General features: G+C 33.0%; 1 protein-coding gene across 2 annotated transcripts; it reads right to left on the bottom strand.

The window, feature by feature from the left end:
• Positions 1-464: 464 nt before the first annotated feature.
• Sk2 (Sphingosine kinase 2) lies at positions 465-27,585 on the bottom strand. Of its 2 annotated transcripts, none has more exons than XM_076320690.1 (7): positions 26,514-27,585; positions 13,314-13,665; positions 3,520-3,888; positions 3,012-3,262; positions 2,403-2,492; positions 1,529-1,668; positions 465-1,178 (listed from the first exon to the last, which is right to left on the bottom strand). In XM_076320690.1, exons 1-7 carry the CDS (start codon positions 27,064-27,066, stop codon positions 990-992), a joined length of 1,944 nt encoding a protein of 647 aa, XP_076176805.1. In that variant the 5' UTR covers positions 27,067-27,585; the 3' UTR covers positions 465-989. The 2 variants fall into 2 exon arrangements, with proteins under 2 accessions (XP_076176805.1, XP_076176804.1); XM_076320689.1 differs by having other exon boundaries at positions 2,403-2,498; positions 26,514-27,584.
• Between the last annotated feature and the right edge of the window lie 362 nt (positions 27,586-27,947).

Raw genomic sequence — 27,947 nt, 5'->3', positions numbered from 1 at the left:
GTATTTAATCATTCTTTTATTTACAAGGTAATAACCATGCGTTTATGATTAGGTATGACATCTTTAACGTTTTCCATACTACTTTAATAAACTTGATATGTTCTTATATCAGATAAAGTAGTTAACGATGTTATGAAAAAATACTTCAAATATGAGCATAAGACGAAAGCTAGTAACTCTAACTTGTACGGAAAGACTGTTTTTTTAATAGTAAATGCGCTTTGCTCAATGTATAAGATTTGAGCACTATTGCTGTGAAATCAATACTGACATTAGACCAAGTAACAATATAACTCACTGGTCGGTAAAACGCATTTAAGCTACAAAATCAGAATATTTGTACATAGTTAATATTTCTGATCTATTTTAGTCCTTGTGCTGTGCTAATATTGGAAGCCACAACGTATTAATGCTATACAATTGTTTTAGAAATACAATACACCACAAAATAAACAGAAAAGTGATTATTAATTTGATAAATTTTAATGGCTTTTTCTGGTAAATAATAGGGAGGAAAATATACAATCTGAGCCTTATGCTGTAAGCTTAACAATAGTACTTGCTAACTAGCACAAAGCCTGCGGAATATTCCAAATTACACTATTGTGCGTCATACAGGAAACTGTCCAAAAGGTATACCTTAGACTAATAAATGTAATTGAGAGTCACTAGTTAACGAGCACTATTGGACGATATTATATAAATATTAAAACTCTATGAAATAACAATCGAGTTTATATAAACTATGTTGCGTTGATTTCATTAAATAAAAGATATTCAAATACATTGTATGGAATGGTTTTTGTTAGTTTCACAGTCTATAATATACACCTATCACGACTTTGGACTAAAGTACCAACCCCGAATGTACATTAATGTATTAATACAGTATTGTCACCTGGACCATGCTGCTACCATATAATTGAACATCTAGGATTGTACCATTTGATTCCATTGCTAGTTCCTTACAAAGTTGACTGCCATTTGTATCAAGGAGACATTACCGTTGCTAAAGACGGATATATCTCGGCTTGCAAGGGTCCATAGTCTACTCTTTCTCCATCCACAGTTATGTGACCATTTGCGCCTTCCTCTGGTTCTATTCGAAATGCCTTTACGGGTATCATGTCGATGCCAGAACGTGTCAGATGTGTACCACTACTTAAACCCAACAGGAACTAACAGGCACAATAAATAATTCTTAAGGTACTGTAATTACGACTATAGCAAATCTCTTTACTTCTAACGTGATCTAGCTAAACCATAGTATTATCTGACACAGTACTTATAGCATTATCGAGACTAAATCAATTGAGACATAGTAATGTTAAGACTAAAAGAATAACTTGAACTTTTTACAGCATCTACATCAATAATGAAATAATATAAAAATTAAACTACAGCGCCAATATTGAACATTTTATCTTTCTTAAAAAAATATCGTGAATTAATTATATACGTTTAATATCACGTTTCGTTGATAGTAAATTAAAAAGTCGAAAATATTATTTTTAATTTAACTATTTACCTGGAGTAAATTGGCTCGAGTAATTCCGGCTTTAACTATTATGAGCCAAATAAGACCATCCGCCAATTTGGCACGAGGTGCGAAGAAGTAATCCTGGCCCAAATGTGATTGGTATGCCGCGTGAACCATAACAAACTCTCCTGAAATTCAAAATATCACTAACATTTATTTCTCTGTTTAAGTCAAACAAATTATCAAATTATGACTAAAATAGTATTTACATTAATTTACACTAAATATTGAAAATTATAATTATTTTCTTTTATACCGATTATAATAAATATGAAATATTTATTATGTGTTTTTATAAATCTCGCTTTTCCTAATACGTACGTTCATGATATCACTTTCGGAAAGATTATATATCACGTCTAAATACAGGTCATAGTAAATAAAGTTACTTGCATTAGTATTTGTCCTTGCTTTTTGTACGGTTTTCAGTATGAAACGAATATAGTTGTGATACTATGTGATACCACAATTTAAGCAGTATACGAGTGTGTAATAATATGTACTTATTTGTATGAGTTATGATATTCGTTTTTAATTTGTGCATTTCAATCTATTGTCATTTAACTATTACTCACAATTCAATGGTAATATAAGAATTAAGAATTTGTTGAACTTGGATCTCAAAGAATTAAAGGTATCTACACTATTATGAACTAGAATATTAAGTTGCCATTAGTTTCTAAAAATTTATATTAGTACTAACGCTCCGTCCAATGTCTTTGCTACACTATACTACACTTAATACTATACTGAGTATACAGTTAATGTCTTGAATATCTTACTCGATGGTAAAGTTGTTTGAGTAGTTGATTCTTTACTTATTTTAAGCTGTGTAGTATTTATTGTATATCCTATTTCTTACCCTGAATTTGTGTCCAGGAACTTGACACTTCTGTGGTCAAAGCAGGCAACCTCGACGATGGACCGTACATAATTTGGTTAATGTTGTTTTCTGCATCTTAATTATATACGGATTATTATCTTAAGCAAAGGCAAAATAGTAATAATGATCTTAGTGTTATTTAAATCTTTGTAATTTTACACGTTATCATACTGATCTCATAGTTATGCATTGTAATTGATATTCTACAGAATAAAGTCTTTGTTAAATTCAATATTTTTATATTTGAAAACATATTTAAACACGCACGTTCTATTAAATATGAATGTAAAAATAAAACTCCAAGTTTAATGGATAAAAATATATATTATCTACTATGGTTCCTCTGTCACCGATAGAAGAGTCTGATCTTAAATTGTTACATTTAATTCCGAAGAATTAAAAACAAGGTCGACAACATCTCGTGTGACGGTAACTATTACTTGTCAGCCATACACAGAACTTATATAAACAATGATTTTAAAACGAATAAGCTAAAATAAATAGAACGTACATTTTTTTTCAACGTTGAATTGAATCTACGAAAAAATTCTACATAAAAATGTTTACTACTCTACGCTAGAAACTCACCGACTTCCCCATTATCGGTTTCGTCGATACTGTGGTAACTAGAAATTGAACCCGTACTATAGTAAGTTGACCTCGCAGAGGTCACAGAATAAAAGCTATCTAGCCTTTGTCTTCTTTCTGTTTCCGTTTCTAGCGTAATACTTTCATTTATGATATCGTTATCTTCACAGCCATCGAAGGATACATCCAAAATAGCAGCGTCTCCGTCAAGTGCATCGTGGAAACTTTTCGATTCATTAATCTTGCTACATCTAAAATAAAAAGCACACTTACAATCGTACTCTTTGCTAAGTGTAATTTGTCATTAAATAATCAATAATTATAACATAGACGTTCTGTACACATTATTGAGATCAAATGTTTGACCATTGCGTTACTTATATTTTTTTAAAGAAGTTACTTAAATAAAGGTAACACATATTACTTCACATTTATCGAAAGAAAAATGTCATGTATCGTTATCTGAACATCTCTGATCGCGATTGACGTAAATCAATACAAAATTTACCGATCCAGATCGTCACCGTAGCTCTTGGAGTGTGATATCTGTGCTTCCTTCGCGTATTCGTTGTAGGTCTCGCCATTGCCTAAACTTTCAACGGACGGTACTTTATCGCATGGCAAATACGATACTTTGCCTTTGTATGTTCTTAATCCTATCAGACGCGCAACACTCCACACAGTGAACCTTTGGCCACCGATTGCACGTAGACGTTCACTTTCAATGTCAATGTCAGCGAGTAAGCCCCAACCGACGGACAAAAATGAAAATAGAATTTGGTTCCTGGTCTCCACGCGAACCAAGTCCATTTGTGCTTTCTTGAACTTCACCACGGACAGAGCACTGACCAGAAGTGGATTGTAATCGTACGGCTCTCTGAAACAATATTTGTGAGTTTTTATAAACAGTATCTCTGAACACATTTTAAAGGTCAATTTTGACTATTACGATAATCAACTTTAATAGCCAATTTCGACTATTATGATAAACGATTTCAATCGATCGACATTGTTATATTCGATATTTAAAGAAATATAAAAGAAACTACACCAACGGAATATAACGATCAAAGTTTCGACCTGTTTTCGATGCCCTCTTTGAGAGTAAATTAAAAAGTCTACGTATAAACATGTGAGATAACATATTTGATAATATTTATATAAAATATATAAATACTGCTTTTGAAGAGTTTAGATAAAATATTTGTATTCTATATTATTCGGAATAACAGAAGAATTCTACTTATTAGAAACCAATTAGTTTCGATTTTTAGATGAAGATGTAAAGAAAATCTCAAAGTCAACTTTTTCAGATAGTACGTCGTATTGTTTAACTTACAGTATAACAATAATCTATATTAAATTACAAATATTACATATTCAAGATCACTTTATCACACATTTGCAATTTTGCGATTCATTTTGTGTCAATTTCTTACAACTTGTTTACAAACGATTTCCCAGGTTAAACAGATATAATGTTTCATTACGATAAAAATAAATCGACCTTAAAATCTCGTCTTCAATTCGTTTTTATCGTACAACATTCACTTCCGAATTGAACATTTTTGTACAAACATTTTCCTATACTCTGAAAGATCACAGATAATCTCATCGAGCGACGTGTATACGGAATATAATCAATTACGCGTCAATTTTCCATGCACAAGATAATTACATATTTTTATTATTATTATTATTATTATTATTATTTATGAATCGTTTTTGAAACCTTATTTTTACCCGAAGATTTACAAAATTGTATCGTTTCGTTCGTGCTGCGACTCAATAACACGAATTGTTTTCCAAACTTTGCGTTTAGTTGAATCCGTGCAAACGAAAAAATAAACGGGACGAAAAAAAACCGAATACCGAAAATACGAAGGAAATCCACGATAGAGAAGTCGACTGGTTTCGTAAAACGATTATTTATATTTCAAACTTTCCTTTACGGTTGCCATGATCATCGATATTTTTATGCACGTAAAAATCATTTATCTTTTTGGTTCCAATACTGCTCATATATATATATGGATATATGTATAATTTGCAGATAATTCGTTCAATAGAAAAAAAAACAAATACCTAGACTGTGAGTCCTGGTTCTGGTTTAACATTTATTACGGTTGGAAATTGCAAACGGGATTCAACTTTCGTAATCGACCATTTTAGAATACGTTCACCACCTTGCACCTATTTTAAAAGACAGCAGATGGACAACGCGTAATACAAGTAAGAGGAATTTGTTTGACCTTGTCACGATTCGCTTTCGTTGCTCGTTCGTTATCGGTTCCAACGGTTTTTTGGGCCTTTTCATTAACGAAGATAACAAATTACGTTATACAGCTGTTCGCCGGGACGATTGCTATTTCCGATAGTCTGACAAAAAACATAACCATACGTTAAGGTAAATTGTTCATAGTTCATTAGATAAACACAGCTCTGTCGTAGATAGTTTCGATCGCGATACGTAAACGTATTATTATTAAGCACCTAATTATTAGGTTGTTCGGAAAGTCATTTCTATTTTTTTTTTTTTTTTTAGTGAAAATGAAACACGATTTTTTTGGAGTGTATAAACATTTTATTAAATTATACATATATTCTCCGTTTTGGAAAACGAAACGACTCTCCGAACAACCCAATAAATCCTCAAACTTTGACACAACGCAACCGAAGTACGTTAACGTTCGATTTGGGCGTCAACGACGAAATTTGTTATATTTAAAAATTATTTACCGAAAAAAGAAGCAACATTGTTCGATTTTGTACAATTTACCTCGATACTGTTCATGATATTGAATCGAAAAAATTATACGTTACCGAGAAACGAGGCTCTGATTTTTCATCGAGGAAAAAGTGTTTTGGCAATTTTTATTTTTATATCGATTAATTTTCATTCGTAACATTTTCTCGTCGAGTTATCGAGAGTGTTACGATGGACACTTGCTTCATAGAAAAGTGAAAATTGAAACAAATAGGAACACGTATAACGGGCCTGTGACTATTACAACAATTTAACATTCATGATTTCATAAATATTCGATAACACTAGTTTCGTATAATTTTACGATAATGTTTCCGTGCTAACATCGTCGCTCAAATTTGTAAAATTACATATTGTATAATGTTCGGTACATACTTTAACACAAATATGTCAAAATATTATATATAGATCTCTATTCGATCCATTTCTATTAAAAATCCAATATTTTGCACAGAAGGTAAACAACATTTTTTCATCTTATCTTTACACGTTTACAGTCTTAAGAAAACTAAACGTTAATGAAACAAGTATGAATATTTCGCGTTGCACGCGGCTAATTGTTACGAAATTACATCAGCGCAAATTGGTACTTCTGTTAACCAACTGTTACTTGATTGTTCTTGAAAATACGCTCGCTCTATTTAATGAATCAGCTTTCTTGAAATTATCACAAAATTGTTCGTGGTGCGATATTAACCGAGTTCTCCCGCTAGAATTATTTGCGAACGTTTGCTACAATTTGTTCGCAAAGGTTTTTTTTCGAGCTGGAAACGTAACGAGTGCGAAAATAATTGCATTCTAGTTACACGCAATATGCACTTATTGTTTCGAGCAAATATTTTCGTTTCAAGAACTCTTATGAGTTATCCAAAATGTATGTATATCATTGTAGTTTCCGAATTACGATCCAAAACAGATTTTCTTCAACCTGATCCCGTTTTATAATTCTTAATCTGATTCAAAAATCTTTTACAAACACAAATTATCTCTGTAGAAGAAAGTACTCAATCTTTACGTATTTGTCAGTTCATTGTCACACGATGTTGAATAAAAAAAAAAAAAAAAGGGAAGTGCAACTATAAAATCGTATGGTACTCGCTAAATCGAGTAAACATTGCTCAGTGGATGTACATCGACGAATTATTAATTCATCTTCTTTGTTGCGTGTTTGTTCCATTCACTTACGTGTATTCTATTATACAAGATAAAATGTGCATACAAATTGAGGACATACGTACTTAGATTATACATAATTAATAATGCGATTGATTCGCTTCAATCTCACGAGGAACGCGTTCGAAATGATAAATCCTATTGAAATCAAGATTTACTTGTGAGACATTTTCAAACACTTCGATCGTAAATTTCACACAATATCTGAAGGATAATTATTTTCGTTTTATCTACTACCATTCGACATTCCCTTATTTACAAGATAAGAAATGATACTCCAAGCGACATCGGATGTAAAAATATAAACAAGTATCCGAGTTAAAAAGCTTAATAATCTCGCAGTAAAGAAAATGGCATTGGAATCTTTTTCTTGCGTTGCACAACGCAGCGGTAGGTTTACGATGTTGCGTTCCCCTGGTGTAAATCGCGTTATTAAATCGAATACCTTTTCCAACAATTCAATCGTTTATGTAGATCAACATCGGAGAAACTTTTCCATTAATTATATGTATGGTATTAAAGATTTCTTGTGATTCTGCGTAAACAACTATCGAGATTGAACGTTTGAAAAATGAATATATTTTGCAAAAGATCTTAATGGAAAATAAAATTGTTAGTACGTAGACTTCTCTGTGATAGAAGTAGATATTTGCAATGATTTCTCACGAAATATTAAGTCCACTTAAATTTTTTATCTCGTTCAAGCCGATTATATTGTTTACACTACTCTTCGTACACTATAAGCGCGCGAGAGAATTGTTTGCAGAAGTAATTCGGTTTATCCGGGAGTAGGGTATTAAATGGTATTTGCTGTAGTCGATAAAAGGGGTAAATTGTTGATCATGGTAGATAAAATTCTAAGTACGTGGTTACCACTGGACGATGTGACGGAATGTTGCGACCTGTAATACGAGTTAACATTCAAAATCACTGATATCGATTAAGTTGTGATCTATAAGTTCACCCGTTATATCTACTGATTACCGTGTTGCGTTATACTGTTGTGTATACTGACGTATACGCTACTACGAACTTGCATGTGTAAGCAGAATTTCACATGTAGTAACACGGGTTTTCTGTGTTTATTAATACCTCGAAAATTAGTAAACATTCGAAGTTGAAATTTTACGTTTAGAGTCCATTCCTCCCCCCTTCCCCGGTAACACAGTTTAAACATCATCTCGATTGGCGGCTGGAACTATGAGAATCGTTTTTTTCCTTATCGCGGTACTCGACTCAAAATTATTTAATTTCAATCTGTTCACCCTGTAGATAACGTTTTATTTATATTCTATAACGAAACTTGGCGTACAATTACATGACGCATTCTCTCGTCATTTGATATCAATTGTAAGTTATCGTAACAGTGTTCTTTCATAATTGAGACAACGTTTAGTCGAAGAAAGTAACTCTTGGTTTAAAATAAATCAACTTTGTCTTAGTTTAAAGTAGCCGTGGAAAATATTTGACGAGCAACTATTCGATAATTTGTATTAGATCGATAAATAACAATTGTTTCGTTTAAAATCTTACCAAGAAATAACTGTTCTATTATAGTTACTAGCTTACGATGTCTTTCGACACGAATCGATGATAATAATAATAATAATAACAACAACAAAAACGACAAATAATTAGACAAATATAATTTGATAAATAAAACCGAATAAAAATTGTCGATTACGTAAGGATATTTGTTGAATCTAAATGCGCCATTAATATACGCGTATACGTTGCATGTGCATTAAGGCATAGGAAATGATCCATTTATGTAACCGCTATTTTTATTGCGAAACTTTGTAAAACTGGGAAATTTTTTACCACTTTCCGAAGTTCACGGAAGGCAGCCAACAAGCGGAAAAATCCACACGATTCTTTAAATGTATATGAGTGTAATGGACACTTACGAGTGCATACGTATGTATGTAAGTACGTTTCACATCAATTTACAGCCGACTAACCGAAACAATCTTAATCGCGAAAAATAATAAGAAATTGAATAAACGATCGAAGTGATATAATATAAATGTTACAAAATCGTATTGCGTTTTCACGATAAAAAAAAAAAAAAAAAAAAAAAGCAAACGCATCGATGCGTCAGCGGTAAATCATTTTGATTTTTAATTTACGATACGTTTGAACATTTTATACCGACCGTACGAATAACTGCGTAGTAACATGAAATAATCGATGCAATTGCACAGAACTATCGAAGTAAAAGTACTCGGGAAAACATAGAAAATGTAGAAGCGCTTTGAGCGTTCGATGCTTTGATTTTTGCAGCAAAGTATGCGGCGTAACCCGTGCTCATATGCGCGCTTGGTACGCCTTCATCGGCAAATTAATGGTGATGAGGAATATTAAGAGTGGATAGGAGATGAAATGATGAGTCTTCCTGTTGTCTCGTACCGCTATATTTACGCAAACGTACATACGTGGTTATTAATATTTTAATTAGTCAAGGTACAGTCGGAACGAAGTACGTTAAGTAAGGTACGAAGAAAAAAAGGATAAGCACTGGGGCAAATTCGAACGATACAGAAACGATATAGATTAAGATGTAACTATGCGAAAATATTATTTTTCTTCGTTAACCGCGAACGCGACGAATAAATACCATTTAATATTTACAGGTGGATTTATTTCAAATAAGGTATTCCACGTATTTTTTCCTTTTTATTTTCAATTCCTTAAGCAGAGAGGAAAATGTAGTTCGTAAGAAATACAAGACAGTATTTCATAGACACATAGTTCTGACTCATCTCCTTGAAAAGACATTTGAAACGTATGCTTGGTTTTATTATTATTACCGATTATCATAGTGTCACTAGCAAGAACATTTTATAGCGTCAAGGGCGTTACAAGATATGTTTTCAATTTATTTATCGGGTTCGAGCCGTATCTAAAATTATAATATTACGTAACACATATACCATTTACCAACGAAATATTTATTCGAAATAGTGTTTGCTCAAAATGGAGTAAGACACTTACTTCGATACCACATTTACGTAACTATTCGAGTTCCTGTTTCAAATACCGCTTACTCAGATTGAAATAAGATACTCCGTACGCAAAATTACTATGCAGGTATGCAAAAAATTTTAAACAATACTAAATAAACGCATGGTTAGAAGCGAGACGAGTCCAACTAGCGTGGAACTTGGTTCGTGCGTATTGGAATATTTCGATTTGAAGAAAATTCGAATCGTTCTAAACAATACTAAATAAACGCACGATTAAAAACAGGACGAGTCCAATTAGCATAGAACTTGGTTCCTGCGTATTAGAATATTTCGATTTGAAGAAAATTCGAATCGTTCTAAACAATACTAAATAAACACACGATTGAAAACAGGACGAGTCCAAATAGCATAGAACTTGGTTCGTGCCTATTGGAATATTTCGATTTGAATGCTCGAATAATTGAATTACTCGAAATATTACTCGAAGGAAAGTGTACTGGTTTCGATGTCAATAAAGCGAGTTTCGCTCAGCTCGAATTTCGAGTAATCTCTCGGCTTTGCTATTAGGTCGATTGGGTCGATTTATCGTCTGTTTGTGGCGGTCGGCCGAGTTAGTGGCAACTCGTTAGGAATATGAAATTGTGCCGTGGACGTACCGTTGTTTAACCAGACACCGGCAGACTGCGAGTTTTTCGACTGGAAAATTAACAACGGACGCTGTTAACCGACACATTGTAGGTCTACGACAATGAAATTTAAGTGGCCGAGACCGCTCGCGAGAAAACTATTTTGCGTGCGCGGTAGGAATTCGATTGTCCGAACTAATTGGAGCACGTAACGTCCGGATAATCGAATAATATATTATTATTGGGAAGCAGATCATTTGTTACGGAACACTCGATCGTTAAACCGTGACAGAGAAAACTCTGAATCGTATGATCGATCGATTTACGATCGATCCCTTAATAAAATCGAGATTAATTTTCTAGTTGAATTTTACAAGCATTGAAAGTTACCTTCGAGGCCGAAAATTTATGAAACTGTGGAAAAACTGAAAATTATTTTCTTACTCGTCGACCATTTCTATCTGTGTTGCATCTCTTGGTAATACATTCGCCGATTTACCGGCCATAAATTCTATTAATCGTATATGTGCTTTTCCAACTATTGCGTTAGATCATTCTCATTGGAATTGCTAAATGGTGGTACGTTACACAAACGTGTGAATCCATTTAAGGATTCTCTACGTACGTTCTTGGTACATTTATTTCTTTATTCTCGATTCTCGAAATGAATTCAGAAGAAGGACTACTGTATTTAATTCGTTGAATTTAATCATTCTCCGGATTGGATTCTCGATTACGCTTGTAACGACATTCGTCGCAATAAGAACGAATCGGACGATGTGGGAAACATTTACATCGATACTACTATATGCTCGACGATCAAAATTTGCCAGTCACGAAATTAATACCAATCTGTATGTATGCGATAAATTGACAACGGCGATGACTCTTAAACGATGTTTTGTCACTTGCATTTCAATACTTGACCCTTTACATTGCTATGGTATTCGGCACAATCAACCAATAATTCTTCAGAGTTTAATGCAAACAAGGGTCAATATTTTCAAACGCAGCTGGGCGTGTCTCTTCCCACGCGGGATTAGAGATTTCGAAAACGCAAATTCAATCGTTTGCTCGACGAAACACACGCTTTGTTGTTAAACCGGTAAAAAATTGTAATCCCTTGCAATAATTATATCACAACGATCGTTCCTGCGTGAACCGTGTAAAACAAAAATGAGAGAAAACGACTGGACGCGGCGAAAGCCACGTATTCGTGCGTTCATTGAAACGTTGATTAATTTTACAATAATACTTTACGTAATCTGCACGATTAAATATCGAACTCGAAAGATTCGTACCTCGGTCTAATGGGATGCAAATTCTTCAATATCTCGAAATAAGAAAATCTGAACCAATCGGGTCAATTCATACATTCGTGAGTGTTCCTCTTACGTATTCAATGTTATCGGCATCGTTGTCGCAATTTCAAGGGCAACTTTTTCATTCCGTTCTCCGAAAAAACATACCGGATTTTATATCTCTTTTGAAATTCATTCGCTTCAAAAGCATTCCACAGACCCCGAAAAATGCAGCATCCTCACGGAGGACAACGGGAGTGTAAGAAAGACGAAGTATAAACCATCTCTCTCGAAGCCAATAAACGTTCTCCTCGCTTGAATCTTTCGATACGGTGGTCTTGATCGCAAATACACTGTTACTGTGTTCGGGGTATTTGAAACGAGAACGTATGCTTCGAAACAAAATCGGTAACCGCGGAGATAACGAGTTATGCCACGTTGGAACGAAGTTGCGAATCAATGCGAAATTCTAACGAATAATTGTAGTCATCTATAAAATACAGCAAGCGCGTGACAATGAGTAAGTATAACCATCGGTAGGATACAGCGAATGTATAGTGACGCGTGACTATAATATCACCGTTGGTATCGAAAAAAGCAAATTAAACGTATCATATTTTCACCGATTATTAATATTCATTTTTACATATATCTTGGTTCGATTAGAACAGTGTGTACAACACAACTAGTTCGATACGAACGTTATACGATATTGTTGGAGATATATATATATATATAAAAAAGTTAAAAACAAATTAAACGTATCATATTTTTACCGATTATTAATATTCATTTCTACATATATCTTCGTTCGATTAGAGCAACATGTACAACACAACTAGTTCGATACGAACGTTATACGATATTGTTGGAGATATATATATAAAAAAGTTAAAAAACCAATTAAACGTATCATATTTCTACCAATTATTAATATTCATTTCTACATGTATCTTCGTTCGATTAGAACAGTGTGTACAATACAATTAGTTCGACAAGAACGTTATATTGTTGGACATACATATATATATATATACATATACACACACAAAAGAGTTAAAAAATAAATTAAACGTACCATATTTCTACCGATTACTAATATTGATTAAAATTCACACGCACGCACACAAAATAACGTTCGTATCGTACCGGTTGTATTATTCACACCGATCTAATCGTACGAAGATATGGAAAACACTCGTCGCGTAAACGATACCGTTTTCCAACCTAAACGGTAACACGAATACGTACAAGTTTCCGAACAGACCCGGTACACCGGCTAGAAGAGTAATAAACGACTCAAACGATATAGATCCCGAACCCAGTTCTCCCAGTTTTACGATCACCGGCTCGAGCGCAGATAAGTTGAACAAAACAGTTAAAGAGTAAAGTAACGACTTCCTCGGCCCCGTAAGAGCCAAGAGACGCGGAATAAATCATGGCTCGGATTGAACATAAAAGAAACTTACTGTTTGGCGTATGCGATGGATTTCGCTAACCCGTTTCCGGAACCGCACGGTATCACGCCGAGGGGCAATTCCCTGAGGGCCTTTTCCCAATCGGGCCTTTGAAAAAGGCCATTCACTACCTCGAACACGATACCGTCGCCCCCGACCATCAGCAGCCCGCTCCATTGATAAATGTCCCTCGTACGCACAAACTCGCGAGCGTAATTGGAACACTTGGTGATGTGAACCTCGTAAGGCCTCTCGGCTTCCGAGAGAATCGGATGGATCCTCTTCTGGAACGTTTCACGGCCTCTACCTGGGCCCGACTTCGGATTGAGCAGGACAAGGAGCTTTCGTTGCTCGCCTGGACAAGCTGGAACAAATTTTTAAAAACGTGTGAGCGTGGAAGTCGCTCGGGTGTCGTCGTACGTCGATCCCCCGTAATGCATCGTGCGTGTTCAATCTTCGGGGCAACGAGTGCAGCGCACCGAGTGCAGCGCAACGAGTGCATCAACCCTCTCGCGGAGTTTTCACCCCAATGGTACCTCGAACGCGTCCTACGATTATCCATAGATATTCGTTTCTTTCTTTTGGTTCTCATTTTAATTCTTTGCATTCGATAATCGAGGGAAGATTGCTCAGAACAGTTTTGAACAGTTTCGTAAATTGTAATATTTCGAATGCAAGGATTATCTGTTTGTAACGAACTGTGTACGTATCTTTGGAATTAGAATTAATTTTCGAATATGATTAGTTCTTTATTTTGATAATTAGCGCCGAATATCGCGAGTAGAGCAGAGTTAGTAAGCAGTTTTAAAAAGTAGTTAGGGAAAATTAATTCCCTCGGTGGTTTTAAAACACAAAGTGATTAGCGAAGTAGTTTTGTTTTTTCTTCGTCATTTATGTGCAGTTTTATCGCGACGTTGAAGAGATACATGGTATTCAAAACAATATTCATTTATTCATTTTGTATTCGTTAGACAATATAGAAAGAAAAATGTTCAAAGATACGTAATGGTAAATTAGGAGATAAATTAGAGAATGCGGTAATAGTAAGAAAATGTTCCTGCTCGGTACGAGCGCTGGAAGAATCGGAGAGCTGGAAAGAAAGCTTCTGAATTTTTCATAAAAGGTTATTTCGCTGATGGTTAGAATTTTGTGTTGGTTAGAAACAATGGTTAATAGCACTACTGCCACAAAAACGAAATTTATGAACGGAAAGATTTTTATCGTATCGTGAACATTCTTCTTGCAATACTTTGCAGTAAATCTGTAAGAGAGAACTGGTGAAAATAGGTACCTGGTATGCAACCAGGAAAATGCAAACAACTTTCGAGTAAAACTGTTCTCAGATGAACAATTTAAATAGGCTCTAATCGGATTTACGTAAACCTGCAGTTATGCATCGTTAAACACAACCAGTGAAAGTCCAGATAAAGTAAGACTCGGAATGAAGTCTCGAAGCCAAACCTTACTCAATCATTCGATCATCATTTATCTTCCGGGGTGTGGTTAATTATCATTCTACCCACGTTACATGAAGAAAGGTCTTTGTTTTCAGTGTCAACAATAACAAACGACTTACTGCCAATATTAACGGATATTATTTTCCATCGTTGATTAAATGACTTTGTATTTTAAGACAATTTTCCGGTTTTGTCCAAAAACGATATCTATATAAATTATTCTATTCTATCGTACGATGGGTCAGCGTGTTCTATTTTTGGAAAGATAAATCTGCCAGAAAAAGACAAATAAAAATTACTCGATTTATTTGCGGGAATTTTATCAATATTTTCATATATTTGGTACGAATTGTAAAAATTCGATCAATTCTAGGATAATTTAATGCAATGACGAGGACTCTTTATTGCGCAACGAAAGCAATAAAGCAATAGTTAAATATATCAACTAAAAGAATGTAACGTACAGGGTACAATTAATTATTTTCGATAATAAAACTTTTTTTCTTTTTTCCATGTACATATACTTTCCGTGTTCTGCTCTTAGAATAATTTACTCGGGCTTTGAAGAAACTTGTATCGATAAGTTTATTTGGAAATACTGCAATCATTTTCGTACATCGTTCAAGTACGATTGTTCGTACGCATTTGAAAAAGCGAATGTCACAATCGTGGAAACTACATTGCTTGTTTTTCTTTGTTTTTGCTGTTCCGCCACGAGCGAGTATTTTTCAAAGTAACCGTTTATTGTGTGCCCTGTATTGACGATAGATTGTCCCATTTGCTAAAATGTTTACACTTCAGGCAAGCGACGTACAACGTTTCGACAGGCCACGGGTAAGCATAGAATTTTTCAATAAAAGCGACAGAATTATAAATTGTCATAACCGCCATATTTGTCAGTGACATTTGTATTCAATAGTACTTTGCAAATAACTGACTCACAGTTGCCCAACGTGTTGAAATTATTCAAATTTATCGTCGTATTTCTTGCGCGTTCGAACAAAGTTTCTTGCATGTAATCGTCCAATAGAATTTGCAATTCATCCTTTAATGGAAAAATTCAAAGTCACTGGTTCGGTTGTTGATGAACTCGTTCAAACATGTGTTGACTAGGTCAACGTAGCGCAGGAAATGAGAATATTTTTCCTCTATGGGAAAATCTTGTCGAATATCCAATTTATCGATTCTACGACACTCAAAAATTAGGCATTTCTTGGACTTCTGTGTTTCATTTCTCTATAAGCAATCCTGGTGGACATTTAAACGATATTGCACTTCGTGTAGAATGTCATCGAACGTACTTGGCAATGAAACAAGTAGAACGATTATCTTTTATTATTTTTATTTTGCTTCGATACAAAGTTCTATCGTTCCTATTGGAAAATCCTTTAATCGAAAATTAACGATCTAATGTATTCGAACAACGAAAAGCAAATTCTAATGGACATTTAAACGATATTGCACTTCGCGTAGAATGTCATCGAACGTACTTGGCAATGAAACAAGTAGAACGATTATCTTTTATTATTTTTATTTTGCTTCGATACAAAGTTCTATCGTTCCTATTGGAAAATCCTTTAATCGAAAATTAACGGTCTAATGTATTCGAACAACGAAACGGTGTGCCAAGGAGTAAAATTTCACTCGAATACAAAGTTAAATAGAAAGTTAACCAGCGTAACGTCCACGATGCCGGGGATTCAGGGGATGTAACAAGATGTAATCAGCAATTTTATGTAGGTCATTCTGGATTAATTTGGCCACCGGCCACGTCGTCGTTGCTTGAGAAAAATGTTGAAACACTTTCGGCGACGCTGAGACGCGACACCCGCGACCCAATTGTTCTTCCGTCTCGCGACTTACGTACACGCGGATACGTCATTCGATTCGTATCGATATTGCTAATAAGGTCGTAAATAAAACTTTCATTCTCCCGCGGGAAGGCCGTGTACGTAGGTACATATTTAGAAGCACGGGAATCCACCACCCCGCGCCATGGAAATGCAAATGGATACAAACGTATCTTACGAGGACAGAGATACGCGGACGTTTTTATTCGTAAAAATATTTCCAATAACGAACGAAACAACTTTTCATCCGTTACACGTCGAATAAAAATCGGAACCTGAATTTGTGGAATGAAATATTCCAGGGAACGAAATATTTTCCAAATTATTAGAAATAAATCAAAGTTTAACCGTTCGATCGAATAATCGTCGGGAATAAATTGTTGTACATTTGCGATTTCATTTGGAAAAATTACAATTTTCTCCGTATCTGGTTTAGAACGATTCGTTAAAATTTCAATACTTCTAGTAGTAGACAAGTTTCAGTTACGGTACAAGTGAAAATATAAATTATAGAATTCGACTATTGTTGTATACTGAATGGGTCGATAATCTTAAATAGCTCCGTTATTTGTAGAGATATGGACAAATTTTATTTACAGTCATTGTACGGTACAAAGTGGATTGTAAGTAATAATATTTTTGTGGACAAACGATTTCCTGAAATTTCGAGGTCACCTCCATTTTTGTTATTCCTGGTAGAATCGAGGATATTTAGACAATTTCAACGACAATTTCATCAACCTTCGTTAGAAGGTCGTTCGATGGTAAATAAAAAAGCAAAGCAACGCTTCGAAACGATGTCCGTTTGCATTAACCCAACATTGCAATCGTCAGATTGCCGAAACACGTACACTTGTTATCGTTTCCGGATCGATCGAATCACATGCTGTAACGAGTCTTTGTTTCGTAAGGTCTCTTGGCAATGTTAATATCTTGAATTTATCGTTTACATTTTTTACCATGACAATGATTTACTTGGCGCTACAAATATCTATGTGAAACGTTTAGTACGGAGACAACGTCACAAGACGTAAAAACAAAGATTAGTTGTAGCAAGCGGATACAATCAGCCCAGACATGATAACAACTGTACAGATTTGAGTAATCTGACGATCGCAATGTTGCGTCGATGCGAACGAACACCGATTCGAGTATCTCTTGTGACGTAAGAATCGTTGTTTTAGCTTATATCAAAGATCGTTGAAATTGTCTAAACATCCGCTATTCTACTAGGAAAACAAAGGCTACAATATTCCGTATAAATGAATAAAGGTGACCTTGAAATTTCAGAAAATCTTCCACCTAGAAAAATGTTATTACTTATTGCGACACCCTTCGTACTGTTGAATTTTTGTAAATAAAGTTTTTCCATATCTATAAAAATAACTGATATATCCAAGATAGTCGAGGTTATTGGACCACCAATGAACAAAATTTTAATGTTGCAAACTATTTCAAAGAGTAGCTTGGGTTGGAGTACAATCAACGACATCGACTGATTTATCTTCTATCGCTAGTTTTAGATATAAATTTATTATTGTTTGTAACAGGTGCTTGTTTCGTATTGTAACAACGTTTGTAACAAATGTTGTTTGTAATGTCTCAAGAGTTATTCGAGTACATCCGGGCGATGATACACTGTCCCATATTCTCTCTGATTGTGCACTTACTTGTCGATTCCTTTTAATTTTCACTAGAGAAAACGATCCGGTGATAAATATTAATTATATAGGCCACGTTTGCACTTTTACCACTTACTACTTTTTACCATTCTCTTTCGACTCTTTCGGTGGAATAAAAAGTCGGACATTTCGTTTAAAAAATCGCAGATGAGCTCGATACCTCTGTAAATAAGCAAGATGACGAAAAAGCGATTTATAAGCGTCATGAACCCTTTTTTATACGATGCAATTCTCGTGTGAATATTTCATGTGCAACGTTTGATTTAAGAGCTACTTAAGCTGATTTACTTTATACATATGTACAAGATGATTCTTTTAACGTGTTCATTTAAAATACCTTCGTCCCTATTAAAGATACAACAAAAAATCAAAGGAGAACATTGTTTCATGAGACGAATATTACGAAAAGCAAACATTCGTTTCGGAATCGTATTTTACGATATTTTCTTTTAAATAGGACAATGTATTTTCGTTGATCCAGTGATGTAGCTCATAAAAAAAAAAAGAAGAAAAACGAATTCAATTATACGTTGATCTTCGAATGACCTCCAACACGAAAACTCTTACAAGAATAATCGGGTATGGTAAAATGGTAGACCGAAGAGTTCGATACTTGCCATCTTGCCCACCTATTGGATCGATTGAACCGTGACGTTCAGGATTAAAGTTATAGCACCCAAAGATCAATCTACGCCTAACACTGAACTGTTGACATCCTACAACTCAAGGACATCATCGTCTTTGCTCCCAACTGTTCTCACGAGATCGTTATGTTTGTTCCTATCCACTGACAGAGAAATACTGCAAGCACGTGATATCTTTGTCCACACACGCAAATTGTTTTATCTGCTAACACATATTTCACATGTTACAACTCAATTCCTAACACGGAAGATTAAATGATACACTGGATCTGCTTATTGAGAGTGTCCCATTCAAGTTAACACAACGAAATATCTCGTGACCGACTAATTAACAGAGAGAGAGAGAGAGAAAGAGAGAGAAAAAAGTGGAACATTTGTTTCAAATTTATGTTCTTTTATTTTGGAATCTCATTCTATGTAAACAATGTACGTACAACTTTTGTCAAACATCTACGAAATTGTTATACATTAATTCTTTACGTTTATTACATTAATCGCTGTGCAATGTAATTTTTTGTCACAGTAAATGCTTAAAATGGTGATCTTCAAATTACAAATAGTTATTGATGAATTTAGAAAAATGATCGATGCACAGATAATAAAGTTTCTCTCCTGATACTTCACCAAGCAGTTGTGATTCTACTAGGGGATAGATGGATCGTGATACACATTTTATTTAAAGTATCCCCATAAGAAACAATCCGTTGATACTAGATCAGGTGACCTCATCAGTTAGGGAACTAGAGAAAAGAAACCTCATTGATTCGTGTCTAATTTCTGGTCCCTGCGTATTAAAAAGCTAGTAATGTCATTTGAATGACATTTGAATCCTTTCTTGAAATCATGGAAAATACATTCCACCTATTTTTGTTTAACTAATTATCTACGGAATATTTCGATGTGTCAACTTAAATGAGATACCCTGTGTACACACATTATTTAAATTATCTAGTAAAAAATTATTCAACATGTTAATGTTATGAATTGGTCATGCTAGATGTCAATTGGTCGTGTGTCACATAGAAAAAGGCAAATAAATACACGGTTCACAGTACCGTTTAACCTTTTTCATTCATTCGGTCAAAGTCTACGTGTCAATGAATTGTTTCATTAGCATGCGTCGCTTAGACATTCTAATGCAGATCTGAGAAAATATTATTTTTTATGACGTCTTCATTGAATGCTTCACTAACTCTTGCACCTTTGGTAAACACAGGACAACAAAATTTATATGAAATTTTATCTTAACCCTTTCACTACTAGAAGAAGGAGAGACACTACTGTCGATAATATTATTGACTTTCTTCTATTGTTTATTGGTAACGAATTATGTGGTCAAAAATGTAACCGTGATCCGAGTTGCAAAAAAATATTCAATCCAGCGTTTAATATTTGCGTCGAATAAAACCTTTAATCGTGTTTGGTATCGTACCTAACATTGATAAGGAGAAGAAAATATTCTTAAACTTTGTATCTGAAAAAAAGTTCGCGCAAAATTCGTTTTATATTCGTAGCCAGCACGTCACGCGTATAAACATCAACATACAAATGCGCGTTTTTGAGTATTATACAAAAGTATTTAATCTACAAAGATATTGAAGTGTAGATAGACACGTTGTGTAAGTAGGTACTGGAGTTGACTAAGAAAACCGGATTTGGTTTTACTTTGATTCGTAATAAGAGTTCCCTGTCGATGATATCTGTACAAAAATTTTATAGATTAGATCTACGTGAGATAAAGGTTCTAATAAATATTGATTTTTGAACGCCTGAGAACTTCTGTCATCTCTATGCGTCGTTAAAATGTTTATAAACCAGCCCCGATTATTACTTGACTGAGAACGAATTGATTTCCATATTTAATATTTTTTATCATGACGAAGAGCAAGCACCTGCGTCAAACTATATTGTTAAATAATCAAAGTTCAGCGCTTCTGTTGACACGATAGAAAAAAAAATTTTTTTTTTTTTGTACAAGTTAGGTATTAATAACTTACACAAGATTACGTAAAAGGAAAATCACAAAACGCTTTAAGCCTTCAAATAAGAAACATCACGTTCGTTCTTTTTTTCTATTATGACGAATTTAGGACCAAAGTCACTCTTGTATGCACATATTCATAACGTCAACAGTTAATGTTGCTTTTATGATTTGCAATTATTCCGAACACCTTTTTATGAATATTTGAAAAAAGTTATTCTGATACAATATTGCAAGGGTGTATATACTTTATAATGTGTAAATACGTATTATAATGTAATGTAAGGGTGGTGCAATATGTAATATAAATTTCTTAACGAAAAGAACGTGTTATTTTTATATTAATAATATCACGATAATCCTATAGTAGTAGTACTTGAACTTAAATAGTTCTACTAATTTCTGGTACTGTCGTTTCAGTAATTGTAAGATAACCCAGTACAGTAAATTGATACTTTAATGTTGAAAATTGTACTGCACAAATATTGTCATACACTTTGAAAAGTGCATATTCAAGTGAATAATTTTTTCTCTGTTATTTCACACGAGAAGACGTACAACTTTTTTTCTACGAGATAATTCCTTTCATTGCAGTTTTTACTTGCATTTAACATGGCTTGCTAAGTACTTAATTGAGAATGATGTGACCATGCTTCAGCCTCTTTGTTGTAATAAAGATATGTATTTATTGTAAAGAAGAATTGGGATATCGATTTCGAAAGTTAATATTCTTACAGTTAGTGGCTAAATTATCGATACACACAAATGAAATTAATAATGCATTTTTCTAGGAAGGTACTTTGTTTTGTATAATTACATAATTTCGTTGCAAAAAGATAATAGCTCCTTTGAGAGATTTCTCGACAGAAAATAATTAGGAGAACTGGCAATACGTTACAACCAATTAATTATAATTCATTCCCTATTAAAGAAAATATGCGATTCAGGAGACATAAACTTTTAACTCTTTCAACGACAAAGGATCCGATTTATAAGTCACATAATTCTCACTACTCTACAGGTTGTCGGTGTTACTAAAGAGACAAAGATTTGGCACCGATGCAACGAAATCTTGGAATTGGTTACCTTCGCAATGCCGAATAATGAAGATCCTACGACAGGTTAATAAGTCTCTCTTCTAAACCTACATTTTGGCCGCATGGTCGTCGGTGATAATGATATGCAACACCGAATAATTGTAAAACATAAAATTTGTTACATTCGAATGCATTCAATCGATAAGAATAGATAAACGACAATGCAAAACTGATACAAATAAATAAACTTGAAATTAATCATTATTTGAAATTTGAGAACTATTGATTCGGACCATACTGAAACTTTTTTTTCTTGAATCTAAATTTTCTTACGATAAATAGAAAAACAAAAATACTATTAATAGTGAACTGCATTGCACTAGACATAATTATACGATTCGTCGATCGCGTTATGTAATTGAAAATGAGTGTGTCATGCATCAGAAAACAATATAATGATTGCGATAATGGTGCATAAGTAGTACCAGCCAAGTAATTGCCACTAAATTCTAATTATTTAAAATAATACGCCACAGAACACCGGTGTGGAAAAAAAGAGAAAAATAAATATAAAATTACACAATCGAATAAGTTTCGTTTTATGTAATTCTCGAATCGAAACTTTTCTTAAACTTAACGTCGAAACCCATACATTTTTCCAGTAATTTCGATAAATATTTTAACACACTGACTATTTAAATTACGATCTCGTTATGTTTCACGATCATTTGTTACATTCTGTTGCTTTATTGAAAATTAAGGTTTGTTACTTTAGCATTCAGTGGGCGAATAAAATAACTTTTTTATGTTAATTTTACAATATTTTATTTCAAATTTTATCGATTTAAATACTTTGAATTCTCCAATTTCTATAAAAATTGTTTAAACGTTTAGCATGTTTCAATGGCAATCATATTTTCATTGAATTAACTTAAAATTCTCTTTCCCAGTCAATTCTGATTAATACAAATACCTATTTGGTAGATTTTAAATTGCTTTTTTCATTTTTCAAATATTGTAAATTCATGACTGTGGAGCAACGAAAATAAAGAGCACACAGTGAGCATAACATTGCTAATTAATGGTTCTAAGAACAAGAAGTATTGTGAAAATAAAAATTTCTTCGCATTCAATCACGTTCCACTATTTCGTAATTTTCCGCGCAGATATTAAACAAAGGAATCAAATATTACGTAAATTCGAGAAATATTTATACAAATCGAAGTTAAAAAATTGTAAATATCAGAGAATAATTGCTGATCGTATTTACTTTCAATAAACGTGTAAAATTATAATATATGAACTCTATTATTTCGTCCGGATCTGATCTTCGTTTACTAATGCAGATACAAAAACATAGAGTACTTGAAAAATCCTACAAATAGTAAAGTTATGAAAAATATAGTTATTTTCTCGAAGTATCCGAAGAAAATCGTGTAAGTAGATAAAATGATCAAACGACTTTGATCTTTATTAAATGCATAATAAAACATGATCTCATTTGACATTAATATTTTTAAAGCTCTGCTTTTCAAGATTATACTGCGTACACAGCAATTATCACCAAACTGTAATATGTACTGCTTTACAAACAGACAGAACGATTGACTTTGCTCTGCAATAAAAAGTGTGTTTGCTAAGACAACAATAATTATATCAGGTAAGAAGTTAGTAACAGATGAACAGCGATTTGTTCCTAAACCAATTTCATGTTTGCATGTTAATTTACTACATTACATTCTGTTATCGAAATTATACATTTAATTAGTGCGAGAATTTTGTACAGATTTGAATTTCTAAGCATTTTTTCTGTAGATCTTCTTATGCAACTTTTGTGTACTTTTAGTCACGCGAAAAAAGAAAAAGAAATACGAGTAAATATTGTACAAGTTTATGACATTAGCCACAAATTTTTCAATATTTATTTACATTTGGTAAGGAGAATATTTCAGAATATCTGTCTTCAAAATTTATACATTTCGGATTGTAATATCCCATTTCGATTGAATTGCATATTCTGAAATTTGAAGCGTGTCAAACAGAAAAAAACTCTATAAATCTCGAAACATGACTTAGGCATTAATAAAAAAAAGAAAAAAAAAATGATATTAAATAATACGTAATAGACGGTAAAAAATACTTGATATAAATTTATTGCTAGGTATTTGAAAAATAAGTTAGAGATGAAATAATGGTCAAAAAATCTGAAACAAGAAACGAATGCGCATAAATTGCACAGGAATTCTGCTACCGGTGAATAATGATTTTTCTGCTTCTCTCAAACGCGGATGTTACGCTGCAGAAAACGCGCTAATAAAAAAGAACTCGATCGGAAAAGAACTCCTTTCTAACCGAGACTGATCCAATTTCAATTCATGCTGCACAAAATAATTGATGGATGTCGCATGTGGAGAATGCACCAAACACCAAACATGAAGCAATATTCCATATTTGAAATTGTTTGAATTCATTATAGAATTATTATTTTACGAAGCACCCGTGTCCATTAAAGTATTGTTCATGATGTTTGAGTGGATCCTCTGATTATTGTCTATAATATAAAAAACTTGTTATCGCGATTGAACTGATAAAAATATTTTTTAAGCCAAAACATAGAAAATAACGAGGGTTCAATATTTTTTTTTGCTTAGCTTTCTAACGTTTCGTAAAAACATTTTAAAGCGTAATTCTATCCAACGTTCTAACAGCTTCTTTTATATTTATAATATTAAATTGTTCATTTAAATCCATACTATATAATGGTCACGCAAGACAGTAAATATTTTTCCAAGTAATGAAAATTAGTGGGCCAAAGTTTAAAAAAAAGTTAAAAAAGATTGTGCTAACTTGCATATGTAAGGAAATTTTTTAATCATTCCTGAAGATTTTATTGCAGTAATTATTATTTATAAGCATATTATGTTATATAATTTTTGTATCGACATAATTTTATGCAATTATTCAAACACATTACGATTTTTAAAAAATTTGTTTAAAATCTAAAATCTATTAACAAAATATATGAGTAACTTTTTTAAAAATATTTCTAATTATATTGCATTAGTACAATAAAGACGATAAACAAATTGGCATTGACTTGGTTAAAAGTAAGATATTGCAAAGTACAAGATATCATTTAATTGATATGATAAGAAAAACAATTAAATCCTTATATTTCTGATATCTATTTTGTGTGCATGTGTACAGTAAAAATAGCAATATTTACACAACACCTATGTAAATAAATAATTCAATGACTATACATTTTTTGTTACTTTATACATATAACTATATAATATGAATAATGTAATTATATTATTTTCCTTACTATGTAATATTATTGCAAGTTTTTGTATTATTAATTTTGTTAAAAGACAACCACAAATATAAAATAACTTTAAAAAAAATAATATTTCAATATTTGTTTTACATTAAATAAAAGAATAACAAATAATTGAGAACATTATGTATGTCATCATATTCTACTTTATTCTTATAAGTCTTTCTTGTGTTATGCAATCATTGCTGTTGAATGTAGTATCAAGATAATATGAAGTATAACACAATTTCTTCCTGTATTCTATTACTAATCTTAATGAAAAATAAAATTATACACTGTTCATTAGGAGTTCATACATCATATTAGGAATATGTGTAAGATTATTAAAACTGTTTTAACTTTATCAATGAAATGTAGCAGTGCATTATATAAAACATAACATTTATTTGAAAAAGGAAAGACATTGAGTAGAAATGAAACAATATAAAGGAATTAAACTATAAAATGATATATTCCTTTAAATTAATTTAATGCATGATTATGTACTTTGCTTAATGTAAACTCAATTTATTATATTAGTATCCAATATAAAAGAAAAATATTGTGTCTAAAAGACACTTGTTGTATTAAATATAAACACACTGTGTATACTTATTTAAATTTAGTCAGCCAAAGATAAGTTGGCACCTGGCCTGCATATGCAAGGTATGTAATAGAAAGTATTTCACATTCTAATGTACACTTTGCCCTGTATTTGCATTTTAAAGTAGATAGCAATGTAACTGTGTGTCAAAATTTAAATGAAAATATTTTTAATTACGTAAGTCTGATATTTTTTGTATTTAGATAAAATAATGTCAATTAAAAAAGTAAAAGTGTTTGAATATATACAATTAATGTTGTAATATTAATAGAAAATGTTTTATTCTAAATTGTTACCTATATTAATCTTGGCATATTCTTATTTATGTCTATTTGATTATAATGCTTCTACCATTTTAATTCTTATTACTAAAAATGTATTTTAATATTTTCACCCTTATACTGAATATTTTTAACATTTATTATCACTAATGAATTATTAAATTTAGCACTTAATGTGTAACACAGTTTTATTTTTATATGACTATATCAGATATTTTACTGCAACATCAAGCCTCAATTATTTAACATTGGCATCTAAATTATCTCTGTTAATTATCTAGTTAAAGAAAAATATAATTTTTGAGCATTTTATTGAATTATTATGCGACTCTCGTAACATTAAAAACTTGGACTTACCATTGATCAATGATTCAAGGTTTTCATGAGTGGGACTCATAAAACTTTTAGGAACGGGCGCGCCAGCAATAAGACATTTGATAGCTAATCGCCACCTGCTAGCCTCTCGTAAATTATCCTCGTACTTGTCAAAGCTTCGAAACCGTAGAGTGATTGTCGTTCTCTCGCGTCTCTTGACGCCTTTCATACGGGCTTTCTTCAAAGTATAAGCATAAATATAAAGATAGGCCGAGGTATCAAATTCATCGTAGCACTGAAAAGCTTCCACAGATTCGACGAGCTTGACCTGCGATCTCGAGGTACCTGGCCCACAGACACAGCTTCCCGCGCTTTTACGTTTTGAACGCATACATCTACATCCTATTATGTCGTTCAGAACGATCGTTTCAACCTTCGTCGCACCATTATTGTCTTTTTCTAAGCTGAGTCCCTTTTCCGTCAGTCTCACCTTGTAGTAGGTGTTTTTCTTGGACGTGACATAAAAGGTTTCCTCGAGAAGAGTGCTAGAATGCACTTGACCACCGTCCTCCATGACACGCTGATTGTCTTTCATTCAATAAGAAATGTGAATCACACTGACAATCGTACCATGGACAGGCCATTATCATGATATTTAAGGCACGCGATACACAAACATCTCTTTTCAATTATAGACTTCCTCGTTTCGACTTTGCGGGAAGTTGTCGTTTCAAAAGATTCCATTTTAAAAAAATACCGATGCTGATCACTTAACAATTTAATTTTGGCTTGCACGTTCTTCTATTTCGTTAAGCATTTTCTCTAATTTACTCGCCCGATTCCGTTTGTTCCATTGCGAATTTATCAAGCACGTGCAATTCTTGGGCAATACATTTATAATATTATTAAAGTATTTTACAAAGGGATGATTACTAAATCCTGCATGTGTAACACTGTGTAAATTCTTTCTGAACTGAATATTACTAATCAAAAGAACGTGCTCTTCCAAATTATGATTGAAAGAAATTATCTCACCATTACCTCGGCTACTCCCGTACTTACGCGCATTCGAGCATTGAACTGCTTCGAACACACTGAAGTCCACGGCATATACTGTCTACATGAAACCTGAAGAACCAATTACTATGTACCGACATTTACTATATTCACCACCAGAGGGCTATGAATGATAGACAATTCTCACAGGTTCATTTCGGTTGCTACACTGAAGAACTCTCAGCGCTATCTCACGTTAAAAAAGTATACTTCATAGTAAATGAACATGACTTAAAATCGTGTATATGTATTAACTGGTTTTTCTTGTATAATGTATGGAAGCAGAGATGTTAGTATGTAACATTTTTAATGCAAAAAATGATTACAAAATTAATAAATATCTCAAAATCTGCATCATGTATAGTACATTGTATAGATAATAAATAGTATGTGTTGTAAATGTAATTGTTTTCTATATTT

Source organism: Ptiloglossa arizonensis, chromosome 9 (assembly GCF_051014685.1).
Source record: "Ptiloglossa arizonensis isolate GNS036 chromosome 9, iyPtiAriz1_principal, whole genome shotgun sequence".
In the NCBI taxonomy this organism is placed as follows: Eukaryota; Metazoa; Arthropoda; class Insecta; order Hymenoptera; family Colletidae; genus Ptiloglossa; species Ptiloglossa arizonensis.
The sequence above is the reverse complement of the archived record's forward strand: the minus strand, read 5'-3'. Positions and strand labels throughout refer to the sequence as shown.

Bases quoted from the DNA above. Each gene is read 5' to 3' on its own strand.
- Sk2 (XM_076320689.1), bottom strand. From the start codon at position 27,066: ATGAAAGACAATCAGCGTGTCATGGAGGACGGTGGTCAAGTGCATTCT. The intron at 13,666-26,513 runs GTAAGTCCAAGT...AATTTGTTCCAG, and splicing joins CCTTGAATCATTGATCAATG to CTTGTCCAGGCGAGCAACGA. The intron at 3,889-13,313 runs GTAAGTTTCTTT...ATATTGTTTCAG, and splicing joins TCCATCGCATACGCCAAACA to AGAGCCGTACGATTACAATC.